Source organism: Rhineura floridana, chromosome 10, assembly GCF_030035675.1.
Source record: "Rhineura floridana isolate rRhiFlo1 chromosome 10, rRhiFlo1.hap2, whole genome shotgun sequence".
NCBI lineage: Eukaryota > Metazoa > Chordata > Lepidosauria > Squamata > Rhineuridae > Rhineura > Rhineura floridana.
The window spans coordinates 90,588,871-90,601,752 of record NC_084489.1 but is presented as its reverse complement, the minus strand read 5'-3'; the positions used below and the strand labels follow the sequence as shown (position 1 = coordinate 90,601,752).

The 12,882-nt window shown below is 47.9% G+C and overlaps 1 protein-coding gene across 2 annotated transcripts; it reads left to right on the top strand.

The window, feature by feature from the left end:
- Positions 1–796: 796 nt before the first annotated feature.
- On the top strand, positions 797–12,623 carry LOC133365466 (uncharacterized). Of its 2 annotated transcripts, XM_061587399.1 has the most exons (4): positions 797–924; positions 2,783–2,937; positions 4,272–4,392; positions 6,032–12,623. In XM_061587399.1, exons 3-4 carry the CDS (start codon positions 4,287–4,289, stop codon positions 9,658–9,660), a joined length of 3,735 nt encoding a protein of 1,244 aa, XP_061443383.1. In that variant the 5' UTR covers positions 797–924; positions 2,783–2,937; positions 4,272–4,286; the 3' UTR covers positions 9,661–12,623. The 2 variants fall into 2 exon arrangements, with proteins under 2 accessions (XP_061443383.1, XP_061443382.1); XM_061587398.1 differs by lacking the exon at positions 2,783–2,937.
- Positions 12,624–12,882: the final 259 nt, after the last annotated feature.

The following is a 12,882-nucleotide window of genomic DNA, read 5'->3' as shown; positions in this document are numbered from 1 at the left end:
GCCCAGCACCAGATGTCGGTCCTCCAGTCCCGCTCCAAGAGAGAGCCATTTCCCGGTGACAGAGAGTGAGCTCCTACGGACTACAGCAGCTCCTCCCCCTGCCCCTCCAGTCTGGGCTGCTGTCGTGCCCAGTACCCAGGTGGGCAGATCGGAGTCAGATCCGGGCTGCCCAGGTCTCCCACCCAGGTCTCGGTGACAACACGCCAGGTCGGCCCATTCATCCATGATCAAATCATGGCTCAGCCTGGTTTTATTATGGACCGACCTGGTGTTCAGCTGTAGAAGCCCCAGACTGTTGGGAGCAGTGGTAGAGCAGCCATTAGTATCAAGGATAGGGGAGTTCGCCACCAGGCACCATCTATTCTTAAACTGTTTCTATGACAGCTGGTCATTATAAGGACTACTATTTAAGAATAATTCTCTGAGTTTGCTTTTTTCCTCTTCCCTCCCTGGCTCTTCTTCCTTGTGTGCGTGTCTTTTTTTTTTACATTGTAAGTCTGTGGGCAGGGACTGGCTTGTTTTAATTTATTGTACATAAGCCCCTCTGGGAACCTTGCTGGTTGAAGAGTGGGATGCAGATACAACAAACAAACAAACAAAGGAGGAGGCCCACCCTTGGTCACCTGGTGCTCCTTTGAGGCTACAGCAAAATCTACACTTGAGCACAAAAACCAGATTTCCTGTCATCTGATGAGGCTCTTCAAATTGTGTGTGTGCATGTCAGCGAACAGGCTGCCAGTTAACTCGCTATAGGTGCAAACCAAAATCCCCCAAAGGAAATGCAGTCGGAGGAGGATGTGAAGGTCTTGTTCAGTTTTGTTTGAAAAGCAGCCCATTTCAGGTGGAAAACTTTCACGTAAGAATTTCCCTACCAGAACAGTCTTTTTAAAGTGAAGCCACCACATGGAGGAATCTGGTCTCTAGGTGAGGTTTGTGGCAAAGAATAACTTTATGTCTGAGATGAATTTTTTTTTTTGCTTGTGTGCAAACCTGGGACAATGTTTCTGTTACTTTCCTGTTCAGGACAAACGGCATTCCTGGCTTTTCGTCTGTTGCTACAATTGGGTTGCAGGTGCTGTAATTTTGCAGAAACAAATCCGGAGCACTGCCTTCTTGTGCTTCCTTTACACCCTCCCTCCCTCCCAGACTCCCCCCTCCATAACTTGGATAAATAATTCACTGATGCCCAGGTGCTCAGCTGGAATCCTGGGCTGAGAGCCTCAAAATTCTCAGGTTTCCCTCAGAAATCTGATCAGGGAGGGTCATTTTGAAATTGCATGCGTAACGTGTGGTTTTTAAAAGGGAATCAAAACAGAATCTACAAGCAGGTCTTCAGGCCAAATCCTCTGTCTTCCTGAAGAGGAACCCACCCTCCCATCCTAACAACAATGTGTGGGCCCCTGGCTGTCCCCCAAATGGTTTGTGTGGCGACGAGCCCCTTGAATGCCAGGTGGTCCCAGGCTAAAGGTATTTTTTCCTGGGCACGGACACGTCTCCCACCCAGAGGACACAGTTGCTGTTGCCACACTCACTTGCTGATTTATTTATTTATTTTCATTATTTGTTTTATCATTTGATTTCTTGCTTGATGTGCTCTGGGTCCTCCCTGACTCCTTCTAATTGCCTGGGCTGCAATCCTAACCCCTGATCAGGTCAGTGTGCTCGAAGGGGTTAGGATTTAGCAGGCATCCTCCCCCTACACACACATACCTGCTGGTCTCTTCCAGTCTCTGGTGACAGGGGGGAATCTGCTGCCACAGACCACCAACCCCGGCAGGTGCCGGAAGGTGGAAGGAAGGATACCCCAATTGGCAGCATTCCCATTGTCAGGCACTGAAGTGGGATCTTCCTCTTTCAACAAGCCTTTTAAGCAGAGACCTTATCCCAGTATGTGTCTGTGTTAGAACTGCTGTTTAAGATATTTTTAAAGCTTTTTCAAAAAGATGTTTTAAAAGATGTTTTGTTATAATATGTTTTTAAAGATGTTTTGTTTTAATATATTTTAAAGACTGTTTTTAAGATGTTTTAAAGTGTTCTGGTGTTTTGTTTGCTGCCCTGGGCTCCTTCTGGGAGGAAGGTCAGGTTATAAACTTAAAAAATAAATATATAAATGAAATAAATGAAAGGGACCTGGTGGCCGTGGATCTGCTGGTCCTGACCTGGTCCAGCTCCTGGAGAGGAGCTCAGTCTGGGTCCTTCTACTGCACCATCCTGAAGCTGACACACCGAAAGAGACAGAGCATCTGCCCCCCTTCAGGGCCCAGCCAACAGGGCCACAGGTGCTGTGGAGGATCCGTCCCTGGCCCCTCTTAGGATTGCTTTGCCTCCCGAAGTTAACCCTTTGGATCAGCCTTCGCCGTTTCCACTCCCCAGTGCCCTCCAGTGATATGGGGCTATAATCCCCATGGCTATGTCAGCTGGGGCTTATGGGAATTGCAGTCCAAAATGTCTGGAGGGCACCAGGTTGGGGAAAGATTGTTTTAGATTGTTATGACTTTCAGCATCTCCTTCGAATCAGAGAGGTGGAAGAGTAGAAATACCTTAATAAAGGAAGAAAGGAGGAGGTCTCTCTGTATATCAGCAGGGCGTTTTTAAGGAGCATTTCAGACTGTTATCTAGAAGGTGATGCCAGGAGAACATCATTGTTATTATTTGAAAAGCACATTGGAAACTTGCAAGCAAACGGGGACCCAAAATGAAAAAAAAAATCCCCTTTATTTTAGTGAGAGAGCACAGAACTGTGTTCTTTTATGCCCCAGGAAATGATGTGCCTTGTTTTCAGATCTCACTGGCAGGATGTGGTATTCTTAATCTGATTTCCATGCAAGGCGAAGAAACAATAAGAGAAGAGCCACCTCCGGAGCTCACAGCAGGGCTTTCTCTCCCACCATCTCCTGTTCCCTCACACAGCACGATCCAGCGCAGGTTCACCTGGGAGTAAGTCTGTCTGACCTCTGTGGAACAAGCCCCAAATAAGGTTGCATAGGATTTAGAGCCATGGGATCCAAACCTCAATGCTGTTAGTGAGATCTAAGTCTCAAATGGCTTTTAAAAACTCTTCTGAGTGAAACATGTTTGAATTGTTCTGTTAACATTATAATAAGCTTCTGATGGCGCATAAAGCTATCCATGGCCACCAGCCACCAGCACAATGGCTATACCCTACCCCCCCTGCTGGAGGCAGTGTGCCTCAGAGTACTGGTTGGTGGGAGTCGCGACTGAATACCAGTTGCTGTTGCACTCAGGTCCTGCTGGTTGGCCATAGTAAGAGCAGGATGCTAGACTAGATGGGGCCCCTCTGGCCTGATCCAGTAGCCAGGCCCTTCCTATGTTCTGTCTGATTCCTTGAGCTGCTGACAAGGATTCTGAGCAACTCAAGACCCTGCAGTGACATCATGAAAGCCAGGCCCAGAAGCAGTGCCCAGATAGGTGAGGCCCTGGCCAAGAACCTCAGGGGATTAGGAAGGGCCTGTCAGTGGTGTGAGCCAACCACACGGTGCCATTTGCCACCCTCTCCACTGGGCCCCTGGATGCTTTTCAGCAGCTGGCAGGGGGGCTGCTTTTGGCCCAGAGCCAAGCTCCACTCTCGTCCATGGTGGCTCCCCACCCTTTGAAGTTACCTAAAATGGAATGCCCCGGACAGCAGGTCTATGGAATTTATTATTAAAGCATTGTCAGCAGAGAAAGCACATGGCGTGGGCAGTTGGTGGGCGCCCTGGATGAGCGGGGGGCCCATTGTCAGCACCATCCATGGGCCCCCATGAATCCTGGTGCTGACAAGAGCTCAGTCTGGAGTCTCTGGACATCACCTACAGCCATAAAGAGAGAAAAGGAAAAAATAGGCCTACACCTCCCAACAGATCCAGCATCATGCAGCTGTGCTGGCTGGGGCTGATGTTGTAGTCTAAAACATCTGGAGGGGGACAGGTTTGTAGAAGGTTGAACTGGAGTGAGTCTTTCTCTCTCACACACCCACACCCACTGGGTTTACTGTTGTCATTTTTACCAAAGAACCAAGTCTTGTGGTACTTTAAAGACCACCCCTAACCACTAGGGAGACGGTGCGGTCCTTGCCTTTAATATCTTTCCTTTTCCCCCGCTCTCTTCCCACCCTCTCTTTTCAAAATGAAAAAATACCCCTGCCTTGGGTATCTTTTCCAAATGGATTGATGTACACACACACATTGATTCATTTGCTTCGAAGATGATATCTTCTGCAGAACCATCTTATCTGCTGCACACAAACGAATGGTATTCTTGGTCTCCTCTAGGGCGGAGCGGAGAGGATGGCCATTCCGGTCCCTAAAGAAAACAGTTTGCCCTTGCCAGCCCTGAGCCGCCCTCTGCGGCTGGGGATGCTGTATGACTGGCGCAGCGACACCCTCATCCCAGGTATGTCAGGCCACAGAGAGTCACCAGTTCTTCCTCCTTCTCCGTTGGGCTCCCCAAATGTTCTTGGGGTCCTCCCGCTCCTGTCAGTCCTGAAGGTTCTGAGCAGCCAGGGTGGGAAATGGTCAGGGGTGGGGTGGGGTGGGGTGTCCTCCAGCAACATCAAGAGGGCAGGCAAAAAAGAAAGAAAAGTTACAAGGCAGAAGAAAACTGAGAATCGTTTCCACGTGCTGCTGATAAAATGGGCCTGCTCAAGCTCCTCACCATCACCAAGGGGGGGGGGGGGCTAGAGGTTTTGTGGGTGTCAAATTATTATTATTGTTGTTGTTGTTGTTGTTGTTGGTATTATTAATATTAGTATTAGTATTAGTGGTGTTGTTAGTATTATTAGTATTAGTATTTCAATTTCATACTTGCCGTTCACCGTAAGGTCCCAGGGCGGATTACAGAATTTAAATTGCAATATTAAAAACCATTTAAAAGAAATTTCAGTCACAGGAACAACAACAACAACAATTTAGATTTATTAGTCGCTTGCTGCCCAAAGGTCTCCAAGCGACGTACAACATTATTAAAAGAAAGTAAATGTACCATACCATAAAAGCACCCTCATACAGTCATTGACCTTTCTCAGCACAGGAATAAGGTGGGTCCTGCAAATGTATATCTCACGTGTCACAGGCACAGACAATAAGGGTAAACATGGACCCTTGCAGTTCCCTGCTAGCCATTACTCATCATGGGGGAGAGTAGCAGTCTCCCAACCTCCCCCTTGGAAATGGTATGGCAGGAGACTGGGAGGCTAACAGCAGGTGGAGCCAGAGAGCCAAGGGCAGGCAAAGCCAGCTCATTCTAGGTTTGTCCCCCATTCTCCTCCCTGCTGAGTTCTACAAGGGGCAACACTGAGACTACGGAGAAGGAGGAAGGTGACTGGCAGAGAAAGCAAGGAGGCAGGCAGGTGGGGGCTAGGTTGGGGGGCAGAATGAGGTTGGGGGCAGTGCCCCATTTGCCCTCATGGACCTCCATTGTGCCCTACTAAGATTTACCTCATTTAGTAAAGGCCTACAGCAAGCATCACGCAGTGCCCCTCGTCCAGTCCCAGCAAAGCAAGGAGTCCTAACAGTGTGCCCTAATAAATTCTCTCTCATATCAGAATATTATCCTAATGTTGGTCCATCAGAACAAGAACAAACTAAGCCACAGTTGGGCAATACCTTTACTGGGACCAAGCAAAATGTCACCAAAGTCTGGCAAGCTTTTGAGTTCTCCAGAACTCTTCATCAGGTATGATGTTACAGAAGACAGGCAGTGACAGGTGGGGAGGGAGGCAAGGGGGATTATTTATTTATTTATTTATTTATTTATTGAATGTATATCCTGCCCTTCATCCCAGAAGGAGCCCAGGGTAGAAAAGCTTGATTGTGGATTGTGGAGTTTAAGAATGTAATCCTTATCCAGCTGTCACCAATCTGGAGCCCTCCAAATATTTTGCACTATAATTTCCAGCAACACCAGCCAGAATGGCCATATGATGCTGGATTTGATGGGCGTTGCCGTTCAAAACTTCTGGAGGGCACCAGGTTGGCCAAGGCTGTCCCTAGTCCGTCAATCAGTACTGATGAACTGCTGGTGACTTTTGCAGGAATTACTCTTTGGGACTATGAGACTTTACAGAAAGACGTGCGTGTGCAACCTCAGCCCAAGACAGAATGCCAAATACTTGCATCCGACAACTATGACAACTTGGCCTCTGCTCTTAGCCTCACTTTGCCGCTTAAGACAAGTTTATTAGCAGGGAAGGTTGACTTGAACGGATCTGCTAGATACTTAAAGGACAGGAAGAAATCCAAAAACCAAGTTCGCGTTGTCCTCCACTACTCCATCACCACACACTTTAGGGAGCTGACCATGAGCCATTTAGGACCTCAGAACATTGCCTACCCAGAAGTATTTGAACAGGCTGAAGCCACCCATGTGGTCACTGCTGTGCTCTACGGTGCTCAGGCCTTCTTTGTGTTTGACCGAGAGGTAGCTTCATCGGAGAATAAGGAAGAAATAGAGAAAGAGTTGAGAGCCACTGTCCAAACATTGTCTGAAGAGTCAAAGGGTGGAGATGGATGTGCCACTGTCCTAAGGAAAGAGAAAACTAACACAGAAAACTTCAGGTGCACATTTTATGGTGACATTACTCTTGAGAACAACCCAATTACTGATTCTGATGTTATGAAGATCTATTCCAACTTCCCCAAACTCCTGGGCGAGAATGGAGAGAAGGCGGTGCCGGTGAAGGTGTGGCTGTATCCTCTGGCCAAGCTGGACCACAGGGCACCGCAGCTGGTCCGAGAGATCAGCGTGGGCCTCATTACCAGAGCTGAGGCTGCTGTGGAGCAACTGAAAGACTGTGAAATGCAGTGCCAAGACCTGGTGGGGACGAGTGGATCACGTTTCCCTGTGATGAGCAAGAAAATTAAGCATTTCCAAAGTCTGTGCAAGCAACACAGAGAGATATTCCAAGATCAACTGGCAGGAATTCTGCCAGCCATTAGAGGAGGCAGGCAAGAAGAAGCCGTCTTGAGAGACATTTTGACCAGGGAAGAGCAGTCGCCATTCAGTCCGGCATATCTCACCGAATTTTTGCGGGGAAAGAGTGCAGAGATGGATTTTGTGAACTGGTGCTGTACTTCGGTAGACAATGTAGACATCATCCCTTATAAAAATAAGCTCAAAGAAGTGTTGTTTTATCAGAAGTTTAAATTTCTTGTGTCTTTTACATTCACATCCTTAAAAAAAGAGGAGCCGTATCTACAAGATTTGGAAGAATGGATTAAAAAAACATCTGATCCAGAATATACCACTTCTGCTTATGAGAAACCAAAATCACAGCAGTGGTTTGAGGATGATAGGGTATTTGATAAGGCCCGGGAATGTATAAAGTCTTTCTCAGGCTTTGCCAAATTCAATAAGAAAAATGGGAAGACTCAGTTCATCATCTCCTCAGCCCCAGATGAGGACAATCCTGGAGTGTCCATTTACCTGTATGAAGATGGGAAACTGGTTAGCCGCAACTTTGAACCACCCTCCACACCTCTTCCTCTCCAGATTGGTGAAATCAGACATGACGGTGTGCAGTTCTTGTTTGAGCCAACGTCTGACAATATATTGGGCTATTGGGTTGAGTACAGGATCTTAGAGCAGGAGAACTGGACAGCTTTGGATATAAAGAAGAGTGAGGAGATATATCTAATGAGAGACCTACTCCCCAATACTAACTACAAGTTCCGCCATGCTGTCAGGAGCAAAGTAGGTTTCAGTCTCAGAAGCAGAGAGAGCGAAGTTGTGAAGACGCTTCCCACTGATCCACCTGGGAAACCCCAAATGCTTACTGTGAGCTCTTCTGACATCCGTGTTACCTGGAAGATTCCTGGTGTCATTGGAGAGGGAGCTGTTATAAAGGAGTACGCAGTGGAGTACAGAGAGGAGGCTGGAAAGGAAAGTCACGAGGGCAAAGACAAATGGAATGAGAAAAGGACAGGGAAGACGGCAACTGTCTGTCACTTTGACGGGCTGAAGCCTCAAACGCCCTACAGATTCCGAGTCTCAGCAGTGTGTGCGGATGGAGCTCTGAGTGCTCCCAGTGAGGAAGTGGCGGTTGCAACATCAACAGAGGAAGAGGAAAGGGAAAACAGACCAGCGCATCAATACCTCCAGAAAAGCACCCTGGTAGAAAATGGGCAGCCAGCGGTGTACGCTCTTCCTTTGCAAAAGGCCACATCAGATGCTTCAGCATCCTGCCCAACATACCAGCTAGGAGAAGAGAACGTGGAAAAGCCCACCAAAGTCATCATGGTGATGGGTGCTTCAGGGTCTGGGAAAACCACCCTCATTAACGGGATGATCAACTACATCCTGGGTGTGCGATGGCAAGACAATTTCCGATTCAAACTTGTTCAAGAAGTTACAAACCAAAGGCGAGAAGAAAGCCAAACATCTGAAGTGACTGCTTACGTGGTGAATTATCAAGAGGGTTTCCAAGTCCCTTATTCTCTCATGATCATTGACACTCCGGGATTTGGAGAAAGACCAGGCGTAGGGCAGGGCAAATGGTTAATAATGCAGATCATCAAATTTTTATGCACTTCAGGATGCACTGACCATATTGATGTGGTCTGCTTTGTGACTCGGGCCTCCTTTGATCATGTGACTTGTGCCCAGAAATACATTTTTGATTTTGTTTCCTACATTTTTGGGAAAGATATAAAGGACAACATCCAAGTCCTGGTCACATTTGTGGATAGGCAGACCCCCCCTGTCCTAGAGGCCATTAAGGAAGCAGATGTGCCATGCGCGAAAGATGCCAGAGGCAGCCCCGTGCACTTCAAGTTCAATAATTCAGCACTGTTTGCTAGCAATCTTGCGGAGCATGGAGGCACCCCAAATTTTGATGAAACATTCTGGACACAGGGCACTAGTAGCATGGAGCTCTTTTTTGACTCATTAAACAACCTGGAAACAAAAAGCTTAGTTTTGACAAAGAAAGTCCTCAGAGAGTGGAAAGTGCTGGAAATGGCTGTGGGAGGGCTGCAGCTCCAAATCCAGGCTGGATTGGTGAGGCTGGAAGCTCTGAGAAAGACCCAGGAAGCTCTGGGTCAGCACAGGAAGCAAATGGCCGCCAACAAAGACTTTAAATTTGTGATAGAAAAAGTTGTGCCCATGCATCCCAACAGCTTTGGTTCTAGGGCATCCAGAACCAGCTGCCAAGGATGCCTCTTCACCTGCCACTATCCCTGTCAGTGTCCTGATGAGGAAGACAAGCGGACATGTCAGGCTATAGATCAGCTGACCGGGAAATGCAGGTTTTGCCCCGGGAGGTGTGCCTGGAATGTGCACTTCTGCCAGAAGTATTGGCTGGAATACAAAACCGTCAAAGAGGAAAAGTTCTACAGCGAGCTGAACCAAAGCTATCCACATGCTTCTGCAGAGGCGATGACAGAAGAGAAGATGCTTCAACATCTGAGCCAGGAATATGATGAGGGGAAAGAAGCCTTACTGGGACTCATCCAGAGATCGTCTCAAGGCCTCCAGCGTCTGCAGGAAATTGCCTTGAAGCCCAAGCCGCTCTCCACCCCAGAGTACATCGACCTGCTCATCGAGGCAGAAGAACAGGAGCAGAAGTCTGGGTACGTGGGAAGAATCCAGTCCCTGAGAGAAGTGAGGGAAATGTCTGAGCTCAGAGAGCAGACTGCCGGCGGTCAAGGTGCCCCCGCCTTCTGAGGGGAGAGCAGGGAACGCTGCTGGACAGGAGGGGGCAATCCCTTTGCACCAGCTCTCTGGTCTCAGGAAGCTGCTTTCACCTGAGTCCTTCCCCATTGGTCCATGTCGCTCAGTGCTGTCGACACTGAACTGTATCACAAAATCCACATAAGTGCGGATTCTGAAGGATGGCTGGCCTTTCGTTCTCATTTAGTACATTCGGCTTGAAATGTGAACTGTCGAAATTCGCACCCATCCCTAGGAGGGATACATATGCAATAATAAATAAAAATAAAACAAAATACCCCTAGCTAGGCCATGTAGGTGGCTTCCTGTTAGAAAACAGTCAAGCACACATATTTTGGGGAAGGGGGTGACCTGCATGAGCAGCTAAGCGCAACGCTAGTGCAGGGTGGCAAAGCAGCGTACAGAGAGATGCTGCTGCTCCTGCGTCATGGCTGGGAAGGAACGGCAACGTCAGACTGGAGGACTTGCTCCTCGTCTTTGTGGGGGGCCACAGCAGAGGCCTGCAGGGCGATGGGCACCTCTGCCGGCGGTCAAATGCTTAAAACATTTCTGTTTAGGCAAACCCATCCAGAGATATGTTGACATGTTTTAGTTTAGTGTTCATTTTAATTTTAAATGTTTTTAATTACTTCTTTTTAACTTGATAATTTTAATATTTCTTATAAACCAATGAGAGGTTTTATTACAATTAAGTTGTGGCATATGCATTTTGTTAAAATAATAAAAGAAGGAGGTGTACTAGCCCCAAAGGACGATGCTAACGTTCTCCCCTGTCAGGTACCCTGTCCCTAACACCTTTGGTTTTGAGTGTGTGTGCATGGCATTGGGTCAGGGAGACAGAGTTGGGACCCTGTTGGTGTACCGCCCACCCTGCTGCCCAACAGTCTCCCTCCCTGAGCTGGTGGAGCTGGTCTCGGCATTGGTGTTGGAGTCCCCCAGGCTGATTGTTTTGGGTGATTTCAACATACATGCCGGGGCTAGACTCATAGGTCCGACTCAGGACTTCATGGTTGTCGACAACCATGGGGCTGCCTCTAATATCTCTGAATGCATGTGGCAGGACACACACATGATCTTGTGTTTTGTTTGGGACAGGAAGAAGGTGATCTGAGGGTTGAGGGGTTCTTAGTGACTCTGTTGCCATGGACAGATCACCACCTGATCAGGTTCAGACTTTGTGCCCTCGGTAACCTTTGCAGGGGTGAAGGGCCGACTAAGATGGCCCGCCCCCGGAGACTTATGGACCCAGATGGTTTCCTGAATGCTCTGAGGCGTGTTCCCAACATGGCTGGCGCTACTGCCGAAGCCCTGGTCAATCTCTGGAATACAGAGGTGACCCGGGCAGTGGACACTATTGCTCCAAAGCCCCCTCTCCCACCAGGAAGGCCCGTAATACACCTTGGTTTACTCGAACTTTGGGCCTGATGAAATGGCAGGGACAACGGCTACAGCAATGATAGAGATAAACTCAGTCTGTTTCTGACCGAACACAGGCTAGAGCTCATTTTTGAGCCTATCATGTGGCGGTGATGGCAGCAAAGAAAGTTCATTTCTCTGCCACCATTGCGTCTGCTCAGTGTCGTCCAGTGATGCTTTTCCGGGTGGTCCGGGGTCTTTTGGGCTCGGGCCCTACATGAGACTCTGAGCCCTCAGTCGCTTGTTGTGACATGTTTGCAAGGCACTTTGCAGATAAAATTGCTCGCATCCAGACTGACTTAGACTCCTCATTAACTACAGTTGTGCCAGATGTCTCTGAGGCTTCCTCTGGTCGCCTTTCTACGAATACTTTTCAGCTTGTAAAGCCTGAGGATGTGGACAGGACTCTGGGAGAAATGAGGGCCACTCCCTGCTCACTTGACCCTTGCCCATCCTGGCTAATTGAATCTGCCAGATTGGGCGTGGCTGGCTGGCTGGCATATATGATTAACAGTTCCCTAAGGGAAGGTTCTATGCCAACTTTGTTGAAGGAGGCTGTGATTAGACCGTTGTTAAAAAAGCCTTCGTTAGATCCTGCGGATCTTAACAACTTTTGACCAGTCTCTAATCTTCCCTTTCTTGGCAACGTGATAGAGAGGGTGGTGGCTGCTTCCTGGATGAATTGGATTATCTAGACCCTTTTCAATCGGGCTTCAGGCCTGGTCATGGGACAGAGACTGCCCTGGTCGCTCTGCTTGATGACCTATGGTGGGCATCAGACAGGGGGAGTGCATCCGTTGGCGCTGCTGAACCTCTTGGCGGCCTTTGATACCATCAGTCATGGTATCCTTCTGAGCCGTCTTGCTGGGATGGGTCTAAGAGGCACTGTTTTACAGTGGCTCCGTTCCTACCTGATGGACAGGACCCAGAAAGCGGCGCTGGGAGACTACTGCTTGACCCCCTGGCCATTGGCCTATGGGGTACCACAGGGTTCCATTCTGTCTCCCATGCTCTTTAACATTTGTATGAAACCACTGGGAGAGGTCATCTGGAGCAGCCAGAATGTTAACTGGAGCACGGCGCAGGGAGCATATATGACCCCTGCGCTTTATCGACGCCATTAGCTCCCAATTTCTTCCCTGGGCCAATTCAAAGTGCTGGTTTTGACCTTTAAAGCTGTAAATGACCTTGGACCAGTGTACCTGAGGGACCATTTACGTCCATATGTTCCTGCCCTGGATTTAAGATCTTCTGCCTCTGGTCTCCTCTGCGTGCCTGGAATGAAAGATGTTAGACTGACAGGCATGTGGGAGAGAGCCTTTTCAATTGTGGCTCCCAGGCTTTGGAATTCCCTGCCTCAAGAAGCCTGTTTTGCTGCCTCCCTGATGGTTTTCCGGAAACTTGTGAAAACTATCTTGTTCCCGAGTACCATTGGGAAGAACTGATGGGTGAGCCTGACACTGTTTTTACGCTTTTTAAAAAAATTTTTTATCTTCATTTACATGTTATCTTTTGAGTCCTTTTACCATCACTCTCCCATATAGCTATGCATATATACATGTCTGTATGTCTGTATATATAGTCATATTGTATTTTAGGTATTTTAATTGTACTTTATTTTAATTTACTGTAATGTTTTGTGTTTTTATTGTGTATAATTTTATTATGCATATCTGTGTGATTTTATTGTAAGCCGCCCTGAGTGCCTGATTGTAGGGTAGAAGGGCAGGTTAGAAATATTTTAAATAAATATATAAATAAAATTACCTCATTCATGATGACTGCACCTAGTATTCACTA